Below are 13,553 nucleotides of genomic sequence, written 5' to 3'. Positions count from 1 at the left end.
ACCAAATCACTGGGGTTTGGACGATTGGTAAAGCAAAGCTGCTCCAATTTGTGAAGGGATTGAAAACCAGAGGACACTGCTTAAAGGTAATTGGCAAAAGTGCCATTAGGGACATGAATAAAAATATTATCATGCAGCGACTGCTTATAACCACTAGCATTGTCGTTGGACTGTTAATCCAGAGACCCAAACAATATTCTGGTGACCTGGCTTCGAATCCCAGCACAGCAGTTGGTGGAAATTGAATTCAGTACAAATCTGGAATTGAGAGTCTAATATCAGTAGATGTGAAGCTGGAAAAGCACAGCAGGTCAAGGTTTTGGGTTGAAACTCAGGACTGGGAAGAGGTAGGGGAGACCAGAAGTACATTTGGGGGGGGGGGTGCGAGCGAGCGAGAGGGAGGCTGGGGGAAGGTTAGGTGGGATGGCAATAGATGGATGCAGGTAGGAAGTTATTGTGATTGGTTCGCTGGAAGGGTGCAATGGATAGATGGACAGGTTAGTTCAGGTCAGGGAGGCAAGGAGGAGGGCAGGACATGAGATAAGGCTGGGGGTGAGGAGATTTGAAGCTGGTGAAGTTAACATTGAGGCCATTGGGCTGGAAGCTCCCCAGGCGAAATATCACATATTGTTCCACCACTCTGGCAGTGGAGGAGACCAAGGATGGATATGTCACCAGGGGAGTGGGAGGGGGGATTAAAGTGGATGGCAATCAGAAAATTAAGTTGGTTGATGTGTGCAGATGCTGTGCAACTGGTCGCAGAGTCTGCGTTTGGTCTCCCCAATATGGAGGAGACCACATCGGGAGCAATTGATCCATTGGGTTGGGTGAAAGGCAGGTGAATCTCTACCAGATCTGGAGGGATTGTCTGGAGACTTGGACAGAGGTGTAGGGACAGATGTTGCACCTCTTGTGGTTACAGAGAAAGGTACCACCTGTGGTGGAGAAGTTGGTGGGGAGTTTAGAGTTGACGAAGGAGTCTTGGAATGAATGGTCCCTGTGGAAAACAGACAGGGCTGCGGGAGGAAATATCTTTGGGATTTGATTGTAGGTGGTGGAAATGTCAGAGGGTGATGCATTGGATTTGGAGGTTGGTGGGGTGTTACGTGAAGACTAGGGAGTCTCTATCCTTATTGTCGTGGGGAGGTGGTTTGAGGGCAGAAGTGTGGGAAATGGAGGAGATGCAGTTGAGGGCATCCTTACTTACTGAGGGGAAACTGCAGTAGTTCAAGTAGGAAGATATCTGCGATATTCTGGCGTAAAAAGCCGCCTCCTGGAAGCAGCTGTGGTGGAGGAATTGAGAGTATGGTGTAGCATATTTGCAGGAGAGTGGGTGAGAGAAGGTGTTTTTGAGGTAGCTGTGGGAGACCATGCGTTTGAAATAGATGTCAGTGGTGAGTTCGTTTCCAGAGATGGAGAGGGAGATGTCCAGGAGGGGGAAGGTGGTGTCAGAAATGGTCCAGGTGGATTTGAGGGCAGGGTGAAAGGTGTTGGTGAAGTTGGTGAATTGTTCAAACTCCCTGTGGGAGCATAAGGCAGCATGACTCAGTCATCAATATAGCGGCTAAAGAGGTGAGGGATGGTGCCTGTGTAGTTATGGAAGAGGAACTGTTCCTCAAATCCTATAAAGAGTCAGGTGTAGCTTAGGCCCGTGCACATGGCCATCCCTTTGTTTTGTAGGATGTTGGGGGAATCAAAGGAAAAATTGTTGAGGGTGAGGACCAGTTCTGCCAAGTGAATGGGTGTGTTGAATGGGACTGGTTGGTCCTTTGGGAGATGAAGAAGTGGAGGGCTTTTAGTCCCTCCCTGTGGGGGATACAGGTGTAAAAGGCCTGTGCATTTATGGAGAAGGTGAGGTGTTGGGGGCAGGAGAATTGAAAGTTTTGCAAGAGATGGAGGGTGTGGGTGGACCAAAAGGGAATGAACAGAGTCGAGGTGGGAGGCGATGAGCAAGGTGGGTCAGGAGCAGACAAAGACAGTGGGTCACCTGGGGCAATTGAGTTTATGGATTTTGGGTAGGAGATTTTGGGCAGGGTTGGGGAACTATCAGATTAGAGGTTGAGGATAGGAGATATCCCAAAGTGGTGATGGCCTGGGAGATACTGGCTTGGCGATCAAGGTGAAGTCATCATTGAGGAGGTGATGTTGGCGAGTTAGCATCCGGCCTCTGGCCTCAGTGAAGTAGAGATCAGTTTGCGCTCCCCTTCTCAGTGGGTTTAATAGTGAGGTTGGGGTTGGAGTGGAGGGTTGCGCGTTCCGATGAGGAGAGGTTGGCGTAAGTGACAGGGGTGGAGTGATCCACATGATTGATGTTGTAGCGGCAGTTTAAGAATAAGAAGTTGATGGGGGGTCGGAGGCTGGGAGGGGGTGTCCAGGAGGATGGAATTCGCCAGAGGTGGGAGAAGGGAATGTTAGAGGATGGGCTGGATTCCTGCTCAAGGAAATATGCGGATAGGTGGAGGTGGTGGAAAAAGAGCATAATATCATAACATGAGTGGAATTCGTTCACATGTGGGTGTTGGGGAATGAAGGTGAGCCCTTTGCTGAGGACTGACCGTTGTTGATTGTCAGAAAAACTTATCTAGATCACAAATATCCTTTAGGGAAGGAAACTGCCATCCTTACCTGGTATGACCTACATGTGACTGAAATGTGGTTGACTCTTTAACAGTTAGGTGGGCAATAAATGCTGGCCTAACCAGTGACACTTCTTGTCTGTGAATTAATTTTTAAAAATCTGAAATTCCCTGTCTTAGTGGAGGCAAATTCAGTCATGGTATTCAGAAAAGAATTTGGATTGTTCCTTGAAATTGAAACATTTGCGAGAGTATCGGGAACAAGTAATTGGGCCTCACTAGATGAATTGCTTCTTCAGAGAGACCATGAGAGGCTGAATAGCCCCATTCTTATCTGCTGCAACCATCCTGTTTTGTGGAATTAGGTCAAAGATCAGTCACAATCTCATTGGCAGAACAGCCCAAGGGACCAACTGGCTGCCTGTTTAATTTTTTCCTGAAAGACATGATGCACCATTTAATAAATGTATGTTTTCATAAACTAGCAAAAGTTACTTTAAATATTAAAAGGTGCATAATTTACACTTTTCCCAGTTTTTATATAAGAACATTTGTTATTCCCAAAATAGTTGTTCAACTGAATTTGGTTCTTAAATAGAGATTAAGAAATATGGAACAATAGAAGTGGACAGTAAGTCTATCAGGAGAAATCTAATACTTCAAATTCATCTGACACTTGGGTTTACATCACCTGTAAGATGAAAGAAATCTTCTTCAATTTGTCCATTGAGAGAAAAAAAATGCCACTGTAACCAAGCTGCTGCTTGCCTATTAAGAACGAATGCACAGGGTGATGTTAATTGCAGATGTGGTTAGTGACTAATTTTATGAGATAAAAAGGAGCAGTAATTAGCTATCTAACTTTCCCTCGTAGAAGCTTTGAAAAACAGAAAGAGGGGTAGCTTGTACTTCAACTCAGAAATTGCTTTATGTTGACAAATTCTGAGTGTGCTCATGCTCAGAGTGGCAAATCTTTGAAGGATCCAGAGAAAAGTAATAGTTTGTGTCCAGAATGTCATGACCGTCCAAGACTTTGAAATAAAAAATTGAATTATTAGAGGACACTAAAAAGGAAATATATTGATAAATCTATTCATAGTCACTGTGAAATATGCACCAGTTAATTGTTACAGGCAGACTATTTTGGACATTAGAAATTTAAATATTGAGTATAATTGGTTGAGCATGTAAATTCAGATTTAACAGCTTGCTATTTCTTTTGGATGGGTTCTTAAGATGAATTGGGATTGGCACAGTGGCTCTCTTGCCTCACAGCACTAAGGACCTGGGCTCAATCCCTTGGGTGACTGTGCACACTCTACACAACATTCTCCCCAAGGGTTTCCTGTGAGTGCTCCAGTTTCCACCCACAGTCCAAAGGTATGCTGGTTAGGTGGTTTGGCCACGCTGAATTGCCTACAGTATCCAGGAATGTGCAGACTAGATGGATTAGTCACAGGAAATGTAGGGTTATAGTATAGGGGATGGATATGGTTTGACTGTGCTTTGGAGAGTCGGTGTGGACGTAATAGGCCGAATAGCCTGCTTCCACAGTAGGATTCTGTAATTTTTGAATCATTGAGGGTTGGTTGCTTTTATATATTATTGGTTTCTTATTATTCTTCTAGTTGCCTGTCTCATTTTGATGTGTACATTCCCTACCTTTTCAGATCTAATTTGCCGGGAATTTGTCTTCCAGGGAGTCATACTATGATAGTACGTTAGTTAAAATCTGACACAACCATGGAATTGAAAGAAGTCACAACAATAGGAACTGCCTGCGATAACTAGGGCTAGAAGTTCTTCATTGATGGAGGGATTGCAGGTGGTGCTTTATGATGCAGGAATAGACAGCTCTTGATACTAGAATACTCCAAAAGCAATTAGGCTACAGTATGATATGTGGCTGCCTTGTTAAAATTCTGAAAATTTCTTGAAGTTTAGGTTCCTTCATTCATTAGATAATTTTTGTATCACATATAGCACATCTTGTGACATGATGGAGCTTCGCCGTCGATATCAGAACCTGTACATCCCAAGTGATTTCTTTGATACGCAATTCACGTGGGTCGATGCATTTCTTCTAAATAGACCATTTCAACTTGGAAATCAGTGCAGTTTCCATATCGTTCATAAAGAGGTGGAGCCCCTGGAGAAGATGGCAGCCATGCTTGACCCACCAGATGCAGACCATCTGTACAGTGCAAAGGTTTATATATTAGATTGTACATTTTAGTTTCTCACAACATTCTCAGTTGCTTTCAATGTTTCTGTGAATACTGAATTTCTTGAAAGAAATACCTTTGCACTTGAGGTGAGGATGTGACAATACGCCTCCTTAGCCTCATACCAGACTCCAGTAGCTCGTTCACTGGTCTGAATTCAAATCTCTAAAGAATAGTTACAGCACAGATAGTCGTCCATTTGTCTTTGCTGGCACTCTGAAGGAGCAACTCATCGTATTGTCACATCCCTACTTAAAAGTGCAAAGGCTTATATTTTAGATTCTCACAACATTCTCAGTTGCTTTCAATTTTTCTGTGAATACTGAATTTCTTGAGAAGGAAATACTCAGTTTTTATCATTAAATTGTATTTTTGTGTAAAGAATGATTTGATCTCCTTTACCTGCCGCTGAAGATGGTTCTGTCTTTCTGAGATCTGCTTATTATGAGAGCTGTTCATGTTGGAAAACATTTTGAATCCCCAGTCTATTCCATCTCAGCCCAATTTCAGAAAAACACTACCTAATCCAGCGATGCAGCAGTTTTCAGTTTCCATCAGACAGCCATGGGATATGGATAAGATTGAGCCTCCTTAACCTCGTATTGGACTCCAGTAGCTCGTTCACTGGTCTGAATTTAAATCTCTAAGAATACTTACAGCAGTCTTTGCTGGCACTCTGATTGCAAGGTCATCGATGGGTCACTTAAGACAGTTTGGTGTCACTGCAGACAAGTTGAAAGAGACATTATGATGGATGGGCAAGAACAGAAGCAGATTGCATTTGAAGAGTGCTGCAGTTAGCTGTACAGCTTTACAGAAAACTGAATTGCACACATTTTGTGTAGGGAACTTGATGAGACAAGTGAAGCTGAATTGGCTTTATGTTGTTAGAATTTGGACACCTAGGCCTCAGTCTACCCATTCCCAATTGAATGATTTCCTTCAGTGTTGTGATAGATCTGTAATTCTGAGTTGAGATAGAATCATTATTTTAACATTAAAATTCATCATTAAACTGCAACTTTAAATTATAATCTTAATGTGGAATTCAGGCAAAACACTCTATCCAGGAAATAGATAATACTTTATGACTTGTGACAAATAGCATTTCAAGGAGGCTAAGAGCATGAGGGAGTATGGCATAGAAGGTTATCCTGAAAGGATTTGTTAATGGCCTGATAGGAGCCTTCTCTGGAGAAGGAAAACAAACATGGGCCAGACAATTTGACCTCAATGACCTAAATTAAATGCTGCCCATCCTGCCTTTCATTACAGGAGAGTATTGCATGTAAGATCTAAGTTATAAGGAGCAGAAGTAGCATATAGGTTTCTTGTTCGTCAGTTTGATTTTAGGTCTGTTATACAATTCTGCTCTTGGTTGAAATTACTGTGTGATTCCATTAGGTCATGCTGTTGGCAAGCCCTGGCATGGATGAACTCTTCCACAAATCATGTGCTCTTGCTGAAGACTCGCAGGAGATACGGGAAGGATTCCAGCATCCTGCGCGGCTCATAAAGGTTAGTGGTATACTTAACCCTGAACTAGTGATGTAATCAGTGGTATAGTCATGGTTGATAATATAGGTGCCTTCGTTGTCTGGGGTGGGTTGTTGTTAATACAGTATGCAATACTGCATAATAACAGCATCCTCATCCACCGCAACTTGGCTCCCTGCTTAATGATTTTGTGGTCTTATGAGCACAGAAGCAGGTTAGAGGCTCGGAATCCAGAAGCAATTAACTCACCTCTTGATTCCTGATCTACAAGATAAAAGTCAGGAGTTTGTGAGAATGAAAAAAGGAGCCTCTGAAAATCAAAAAAGTAGCCCATAACAAAATATAATTTAGTGTTCTATATTCAATGACTTGCTGCTCTACATGGGCTAGAGTTCCCAGAACTGCTGAGGTACATCTTAATTTAAATTCATAAGTTTCATTGAAGAATAGGTTTTTGTTATAATGCCCCTTCAAATGCTGCTGTTTTGAATTAACAAGTTAACTTGATGTCATGGATTTTCACAATGTAACAGAGTTTGTCCAGACATAGCATGGCATTCTGTTCTGCCATAGGCGGCTTTCTGCCCTTTCTCATCAGGCAGTTAGCATGAAAGACATTGTGTGCAACATTCCTGACCAATAGGAGGCTAAGATGGTCTGTGGACTTCCACGCTGATTGTATTTTCTGCAGATTTGAGAAGTCCTTGTGAAATAACTTCTCGAAGGCTGGTATTCCATCAGTAAATTACCCTTTATTTACACATGTGTAGTATATGACATTGACTCAGCTAGCTCGAGCCAGCCCATAGAGTGAACAGAACCCCTAACACTGCTCATATCTGCCACCTAGAACTCCCTGATTGGACCAGTAGAGTCCTAATCAGGGAACTCATATTCTGAGGTCCATCTGGCTGCCCTCATTACAATCGCTACACATGTTCCATATATGTGAACAGATTTTTTTTCATGTTGAAGTCACTATTCAATGTTTTGAAGGGCTGCTCCTGACCTTGGATTACATTTCAGCCCAACCTCCTGATCAGTGATCACCCAGTGTTGGAGGAGGAAGGTTGGGAATCGTCCTCGTCAGTCTGCTCATGTGTCTGGCCAAAATGGTCAGTAACACATCCAGACAGCAAGCAATTGTGGAGTCACTAAACCCAACTGTCTGGTCTCTTCGGTGGTTCCACTCATGTTTAGGTGTCCTTGGAGAGGCATTCATCAGCACTTGAGACCTTCCATGACCGGAGGGCACTGCTGGAGTTGGAGATGGCCTTTAACAAAGGAGGGGGGGGGGAGGGGAAGGGTAGAGTGGGGACCAGAACATTGGGTCCACTTGGAACTAAAGATTGCACAATATGCCTCGATCATTCATGTGCACTACAATGTGGATAGAGACTTCCAAAATGGTGTGGTGTTACAAGAGTATGATGGGAACATGAGACCAATAGCTTATTATTCCACTCAACAGCTCCCAGTAGCCCAGGGTATGGCAAGATGTGCAGTGCATTAATCTGTGTAACGTCAATGGTGAAAGTTTGTGAGCTAGTAACTATATCAGCGCATATAGCATTGCATGTGACATACGTTGGCAGACCTGCTCAACACAAGGAAATTAAAATCTGTCTCGGACAGCAGAACAGTTGCATGGGAAGCAATCCTAATATCTTCAGACAGATCAGTTCAGATAATGAGGGATATCAGAGGTACCAGTATCTGCTGGAGGTTTGTTTGTTTGTTTGGAGGCCACACCAGATAAAGAAGCACAAGGGTCAGGATCAAGAAAAAAAAGACAATCACAACCGTGATTTCCTCGAATTCCAGGAGCAGCAATTACTGTTCTATGTGCTGTTGCATTGTTTTGGGAACTTTTGGAGAAAAAAAAAGTCAAAATAACAGCATTTTTTAAAAAGGAGAAGAACAGACAAAGGAAGCACAGAGTGAGGTATGTGCAGGAGAGAGAGAGTGAGAAAGAAACCTAAATTGCTAACTGACAGAGCAGTTACTGCCTTTGCTGTTCAATTCATGTATCGCTGGACATCGGAGTGCATCTGGGAAAATTAACAAACAGTGAAATTCACAACTGATCTTGGAGGAACCTGTTTGGGAGAGAACACAGCACCACTTTAATCAATATCTGGATTACTCCCAGTGCTACGAGCTAGTGAGGGCAGGAATAGGAGGATAGAGCCGATGAATGCATGGCTGAGGAGTTGGTGTGCAGGAGAAGGATTCGTATTTTTGGATTATTGGAAGCTCTTTTGAGGTAGAAGTAACTTATACAAGAAGGATAGATTGCACTTAAATTGGACAGGGAGATTTGCTAGAGCTGCACGGGACGATTTAAACTAGTAAGGTGGGAGGATGGGACCCAGGGAGATAGTGAGGAAAGAGATCAGTCTGAGACTGGTACAGTTGAGGACAAAGACAATTCAAACAGTCAGGGAAAGCAGGGACAAAGTAGGACTGATAAATTAAACTGCATTTATTTCAATGCAAGGGGCCTAACAGGGAAGGCAGATGAACCCAGGGCATGGTTAGGAACATGGGATTGAGATATCATAGCAATTACAGAAACATGGCTCAGGGATGGACAGGACTGGCAGCTTAATGTTTTAGCATACAAATGTGACAGGAAAAACAGAAAGGTCAAGAAAGGAGGGGGAGAGGCGTCTTTGATAAGGGATAGCATTACAGCTGTACTGAGGGAGGATATTCCTGGAAATACATCCAGGTTATTTGGGTGGAACTGAGAAATAAGAAAAGGATGATCATCTTATTGGGATTGTATTATAGACCCCCTAATAGTCAGAGGGAAATTGAGAAACAAATTTGTAAGGAGATCTCTGTTATCTTTAAGAATCTCTGTTATCTTTAAGAATAGTATGGTGGTTATGGGAGGGGATTTTAACTTTCCAAACGTAGACTGGGACTGCTGTAGTATTAAGGTTTTAGATGGAGAGGAATTTAAGTGTGTACAAGAAATTTTTCTGATTCAGTGTGTGGATGTACCTACTAGTCTTGACCTACTCTTGGGAAATAAGGCCAGGCAGATGACTGAAGTGTCAGTGAGGGAGCACTTTGGAGCTAGCGACCATAATTTTGTTTTAAAATAGTGATGGAAAAAGATAGACCAGATCTAAAAATTGAAGTTCTAAATTGGAGAAAGGCTAATTTTTATGGTATTAGGCAAGAACTCTCAAAAACTGATTAGATTAGATTAGATTAGATTAGATTAGATTACTTACAGTGTGGAAACAGGCCCTTCAGCCCAACAAGTCCACACTGCCCCGCCGAAGCGTAACCCACCCATACCCCTACATCTATATCTTCCCCTTACCTAACACTACGGGCAATTTAGCATGGCCAGTTCACCTGACCTGCACATCTTTGGACTGTGGGAGGAAACCGGAGCACCCGGAGGAAACCCACGCAAACACTGGGAGAACGTGCAAACTCCACACAGTCAGTCGCCTGAGGCGGGAATTGAACCCAGGTCTCTGGCGCTGTGAGGCAGCAGTGCTAACCACTGTGCCATTAGGGGCGGATGTTCACAGGTAAAAGGATGGCTGGAAAACGGGAAGCCTTCAGAAATGAGATAACGAGAGTTCAGAGAAAGTATATTCCTGTGACAATGAAAGGAAAGGCTGGTAGGTAAAGGGAATGCTGGATGACTAATGAAATTGAGGGTTTGGTTTAAAAAAAAAGAAGAAAGTATATGTTAAGTGTAGACAGGAGAGATAGAGTGAATCCTTAGAAGGACTATACTTAAGAGAGAAATCAGGAGGGCAAAAAGGGGACATGAGATAGCTTTGGCAAATAGAGTTAAGGAGAATCCAAAACGTTTTTACAAATACATTAAGGACAAAAGGGTAACTAGGGAGAGAATAGGGTCCCTCAAAGATCAGCAAGGCAGCCTTTGTGTGGTGCAGCAGGAGATGGGGGAGATACTAAATGAGTATTTTGCATCAGTATTTACTGTGGAAACGAACATGGAAGATATAGAATGTAGAGAAATACATGGTGACATCTTGAAAAATGTGCATATTACAGAGAAGGAAGTGCTGGATGTCTTGAATCACATAAAAGTGGATAAATCCCCAGGACCTGATCAGATGTACCCTAGAACTCTGTGGGGAAACTAGGGAAGTAATTGCTGGACCTCTTACTGAGATATTTATATCATTGATCGTCACTGGTAAGGTGCCGGAAGACTGGAGGTCGGCTAACATAGTGCCACTGTTTAAGAAAGATGGTAAGGGCAAGCCAGGAAACTATAGACCGGTGAGCCTGATGTCGGTGGTGGGCAGATTGTTGGAGGGAATCCCGAGGGACAGGATATACATGTATTTGGAAAAGCAAGGACTGATTTTGTGCGTGGGAAATCATGTCTCACAAACCTGATTGAGTTTTTTGAGAAGTAACAGACAGGATTAATGAAGGCAGATGTGATCTGTATGGATTCGGCAGGGTTAGATCTCATGGAATACAGGGAGAACTTGCCATTTGGATACAGAACTGGATCAAAGGTCGAAAACAGAGGATGATGGTGGAAGGTTATTTTTCAGACTGGAAGCCATAAGAAGCGGTGCTGGGTCCACTACTTTCCATCATTTATATAAATGATTTGGATGTGAGCATAAGAGGTATAGTTAGTAAGTTTGCAGATGACACGAAAATTGGAGGTGTAGTGGACAGCGAAGAAGGTTACCTCAGATTACAACGGGATCTTGATCAGATGAGCCAATGGGCTGAGAAGTGACAGATGGAGTTTAATTTAGATAAATGTGAGGTACTGCATTTTGGAAAAGTAGATCAGGGCAGGGCTTATACACTTAATGGTAAGGTACTGTGGAGTGTTGCTGAACAAACAGACCTTGAGTGCAGGTTCATAGCTCTTTGAAAGTGAAGTCGCAGGTAGATAGGAAAGTGAAGAAGGCATTTGGTATGCTTTCCTTTATTGGTCAGAGTATTGAGTACAGGAGTTGGGAGGTCATGTTGCGACTGTACAGGACGTTGGTTAGGCCACTGTTGGAATATTGTGTGCAGTTCTGGTCTCCTTCCTATCGGAAAGATGTTGTGAAACTTGAAAGGGTTCAGAAAAGATTTACAAGGATGTTGTCAGGGTTAGAGGATTTGAGCTTTTGGGAGAGGTAGAATAGGCTGGGGTTGTTTTCCCTGGAGCATCGGAGGCTGAGGAGTGACCTTGTAGAGGTTTATAAAATCATGAGGTGCATGGATAGGATAAGTAGGCAAAGTCTTTTTCCTGGGATGGGGAGTCCAGGATTAGAGGGCATAGGTTCAGAGTGAGAGGGGAAAGATAGAAAAGAGACCTAATGGGCAACTTTTTCACACCGAGGGTGGTACAGGGATGGAATGAGCTGACAGAAGAAGTGGTAGAGGCTGGTACAATTGCAACATTTAAAAGGCATCTGGATGGGTATATGGGCCAGGTGCTGGCAGGTGGAACTAGATTGGGTTGGGATATCTGGTCGGCATGGACGAGCTGGACCGAAGGGTCTGTCTCTATGCTGTACATTTCTATGACTCTAAACACCAACTAAATGTTTTATGTGGATAGAACATGGCAATATACAGGTATTTCTGGTATAACGCGATGATTGCATTCCTGTGCAACCATACGCTGTAGAAAATCGCTACACCTGTACAGTAGAAAGTTCGCGCTGTCCAAATAAAGTCCACTATTCGTCAATTGCATTATGGCCAGTTTATGTATTGAAGCATCATACCAGAAATCCCTATCCAGATGGACCATCACATACTTGGTGGACAGTGCTAACTAGATGGGAGAGTGGGAACCAAAGAGGAGCTGAAGAAAAATATCTTGGCTCAGGTGACCAAACTGACTGCTCTTATAGAAGCATTGAAACTGAAGAAAGGGAAAGAAAGTTGACGTCTATGCAGAGATGCTCTCTATGATTCTGGGGTACTGCATGATAGCTTTGAAGACTTGGTAGAGCTAGCCATGGTTAAAATAAAGGCTCATCAGAGAATGGAAATTGAGGAACATGCAGATGAGGCAGCTTGACAAATGGCCGAGAAAGAAACACCCGTCCCAGTTTCCGCTGCTGTAAAGGGACTATGTGAAATGAATATTCCAAAGATTCAGTATAAAGTTGAAGGGCAAGAGCAATGGATGAAGAAATCGCTGAAACTACAGGAGGCAGCAGGATAATAGAGGATTAGTAATGAAATGGGGAGGGATGTCTCCAAACACTGTACAATCCTGGAACACCAAAGTGAAATGTTCCACCAGCGAAGACCTAAAATCCTATGGGAAAACCTGCAAAAATTGTTTTTTGGACCCTTGCTAACAACAAGACAAGAAATACTACTGAGTAGTAACTGACCAACTTAAATGGTGTGTAGAAACATTTGTCACCCAACACTCTTGCGCTAAGATGGTAGCCCAAATACTGGCATGTGAAATCATTTTCCACAGGGTTCCCTACTGTTGTATTCCAACCCTCTAGAAATATTTGATTATTTATTGCCCCTGCGTGCTAGCTTTCTATGTTTCATATACGGGTGTCTTCAAGAACTCACCATTAAATTTGGTTTCTGGTTCATAGTAACCCCCAGAATGTTGATTGTGTGACATTCCGTGACAGGAATTCCATTGAAAGTATAGGGGTGATGATTAGGTTTGTTGTTGTTGGAGATGGTCATTGCCCAGCACTTCTGTGGCACAAATGTTATTTGCCACTGCCAGCCCGAGCCAGGTCCACGTCTTGCTGCAATTACACATGGACTGCTTAAATAGCTGAGGAGACGTGAGTGGTGCTGAACATTGTGCAGTCATCAGCAAACATCCCCTCTCTGACCTTATTATGGAGGAAAAACCTTGAATGCAGTAGTTAAAGATGTTTGGGCCGGGGGAATTACCCTGAGGAACTCATGCCAAAATGTCCTGGATTTAAGATGATTGATCTCCAGAAACCGCAAGCATGTACCTTTGTGTTGGATATGGAGTTTTCCCCCAAATTCCCAAAGAATTTGCTATGGTTGTCTCTGTCAGATGCTGTCTCATCACACTTGGAGTTCAGATCTTTTGTCCTCACTTGGACCAACTCTGTACAGAGGACGGAGCCTGAGCAACCCTGGCAGAACCTCTACTGCGCATCAGTGAACAGCTTATTGTGAAGCATGTGCTTAAAAGCCCTGTTGATGACTTCTTCCATCACTTGACTGATGATTGAGATTAGGCTAATGTGGCGCAAATTTTTTGGGTTGG

At 43.1% G+C, this 13,553-nt stretch overlaps 1 protein-coding gene across 4 annotated transcripts in view; it reads left to right on the top strand.

Annotated features, from left to right (window-relative positions):
- Positions 1-13,553, top strand: part of ccar1 (cell division cycle and apoptosis regulator 1) — a 122,520-nt gene that overhangs the window by 43,280 nt on the left and 65,687 nt on the right. For all 4 annotated transcript variants that reach the window (XM_072558029.1, XM_072558027.1, XM_072558028.1 and 1 more), the window contains exons 11-12: positions 4,560-4,785; positions 6,206-6,319. In XM_072558029.1, the coding sequence (XP_072414130.1) occupies positions 4,560-4,785; positions 6,206-6,319 (340 nt within the window). The remainder of the gene's footprint in view (positions 1-4,559; positions 4,786-6,205; positions 6,320-13,553) is intronic.

This window comes from Chiloscyllium punctatum, chromosome 38 (genome assembly GCF_047496795.1).
Source record: "Chiloscyllium punctatum isolate Juve2018m chromosome 38, sChiPun1.3, whole genome shotgun sequence".
NCBI lineage: Eukaryota > Metazoa > Chordata > Chondrichthyes > Orectolobiformes > Hemiscylliidae > Chiloscyllium > Chiloscyllium punctatum.
The sequence above is the reverse complement of the archived record's forward strand: the minus strand, read 5'-3'. Positions and strand labels throughout refer to the sequence as shown.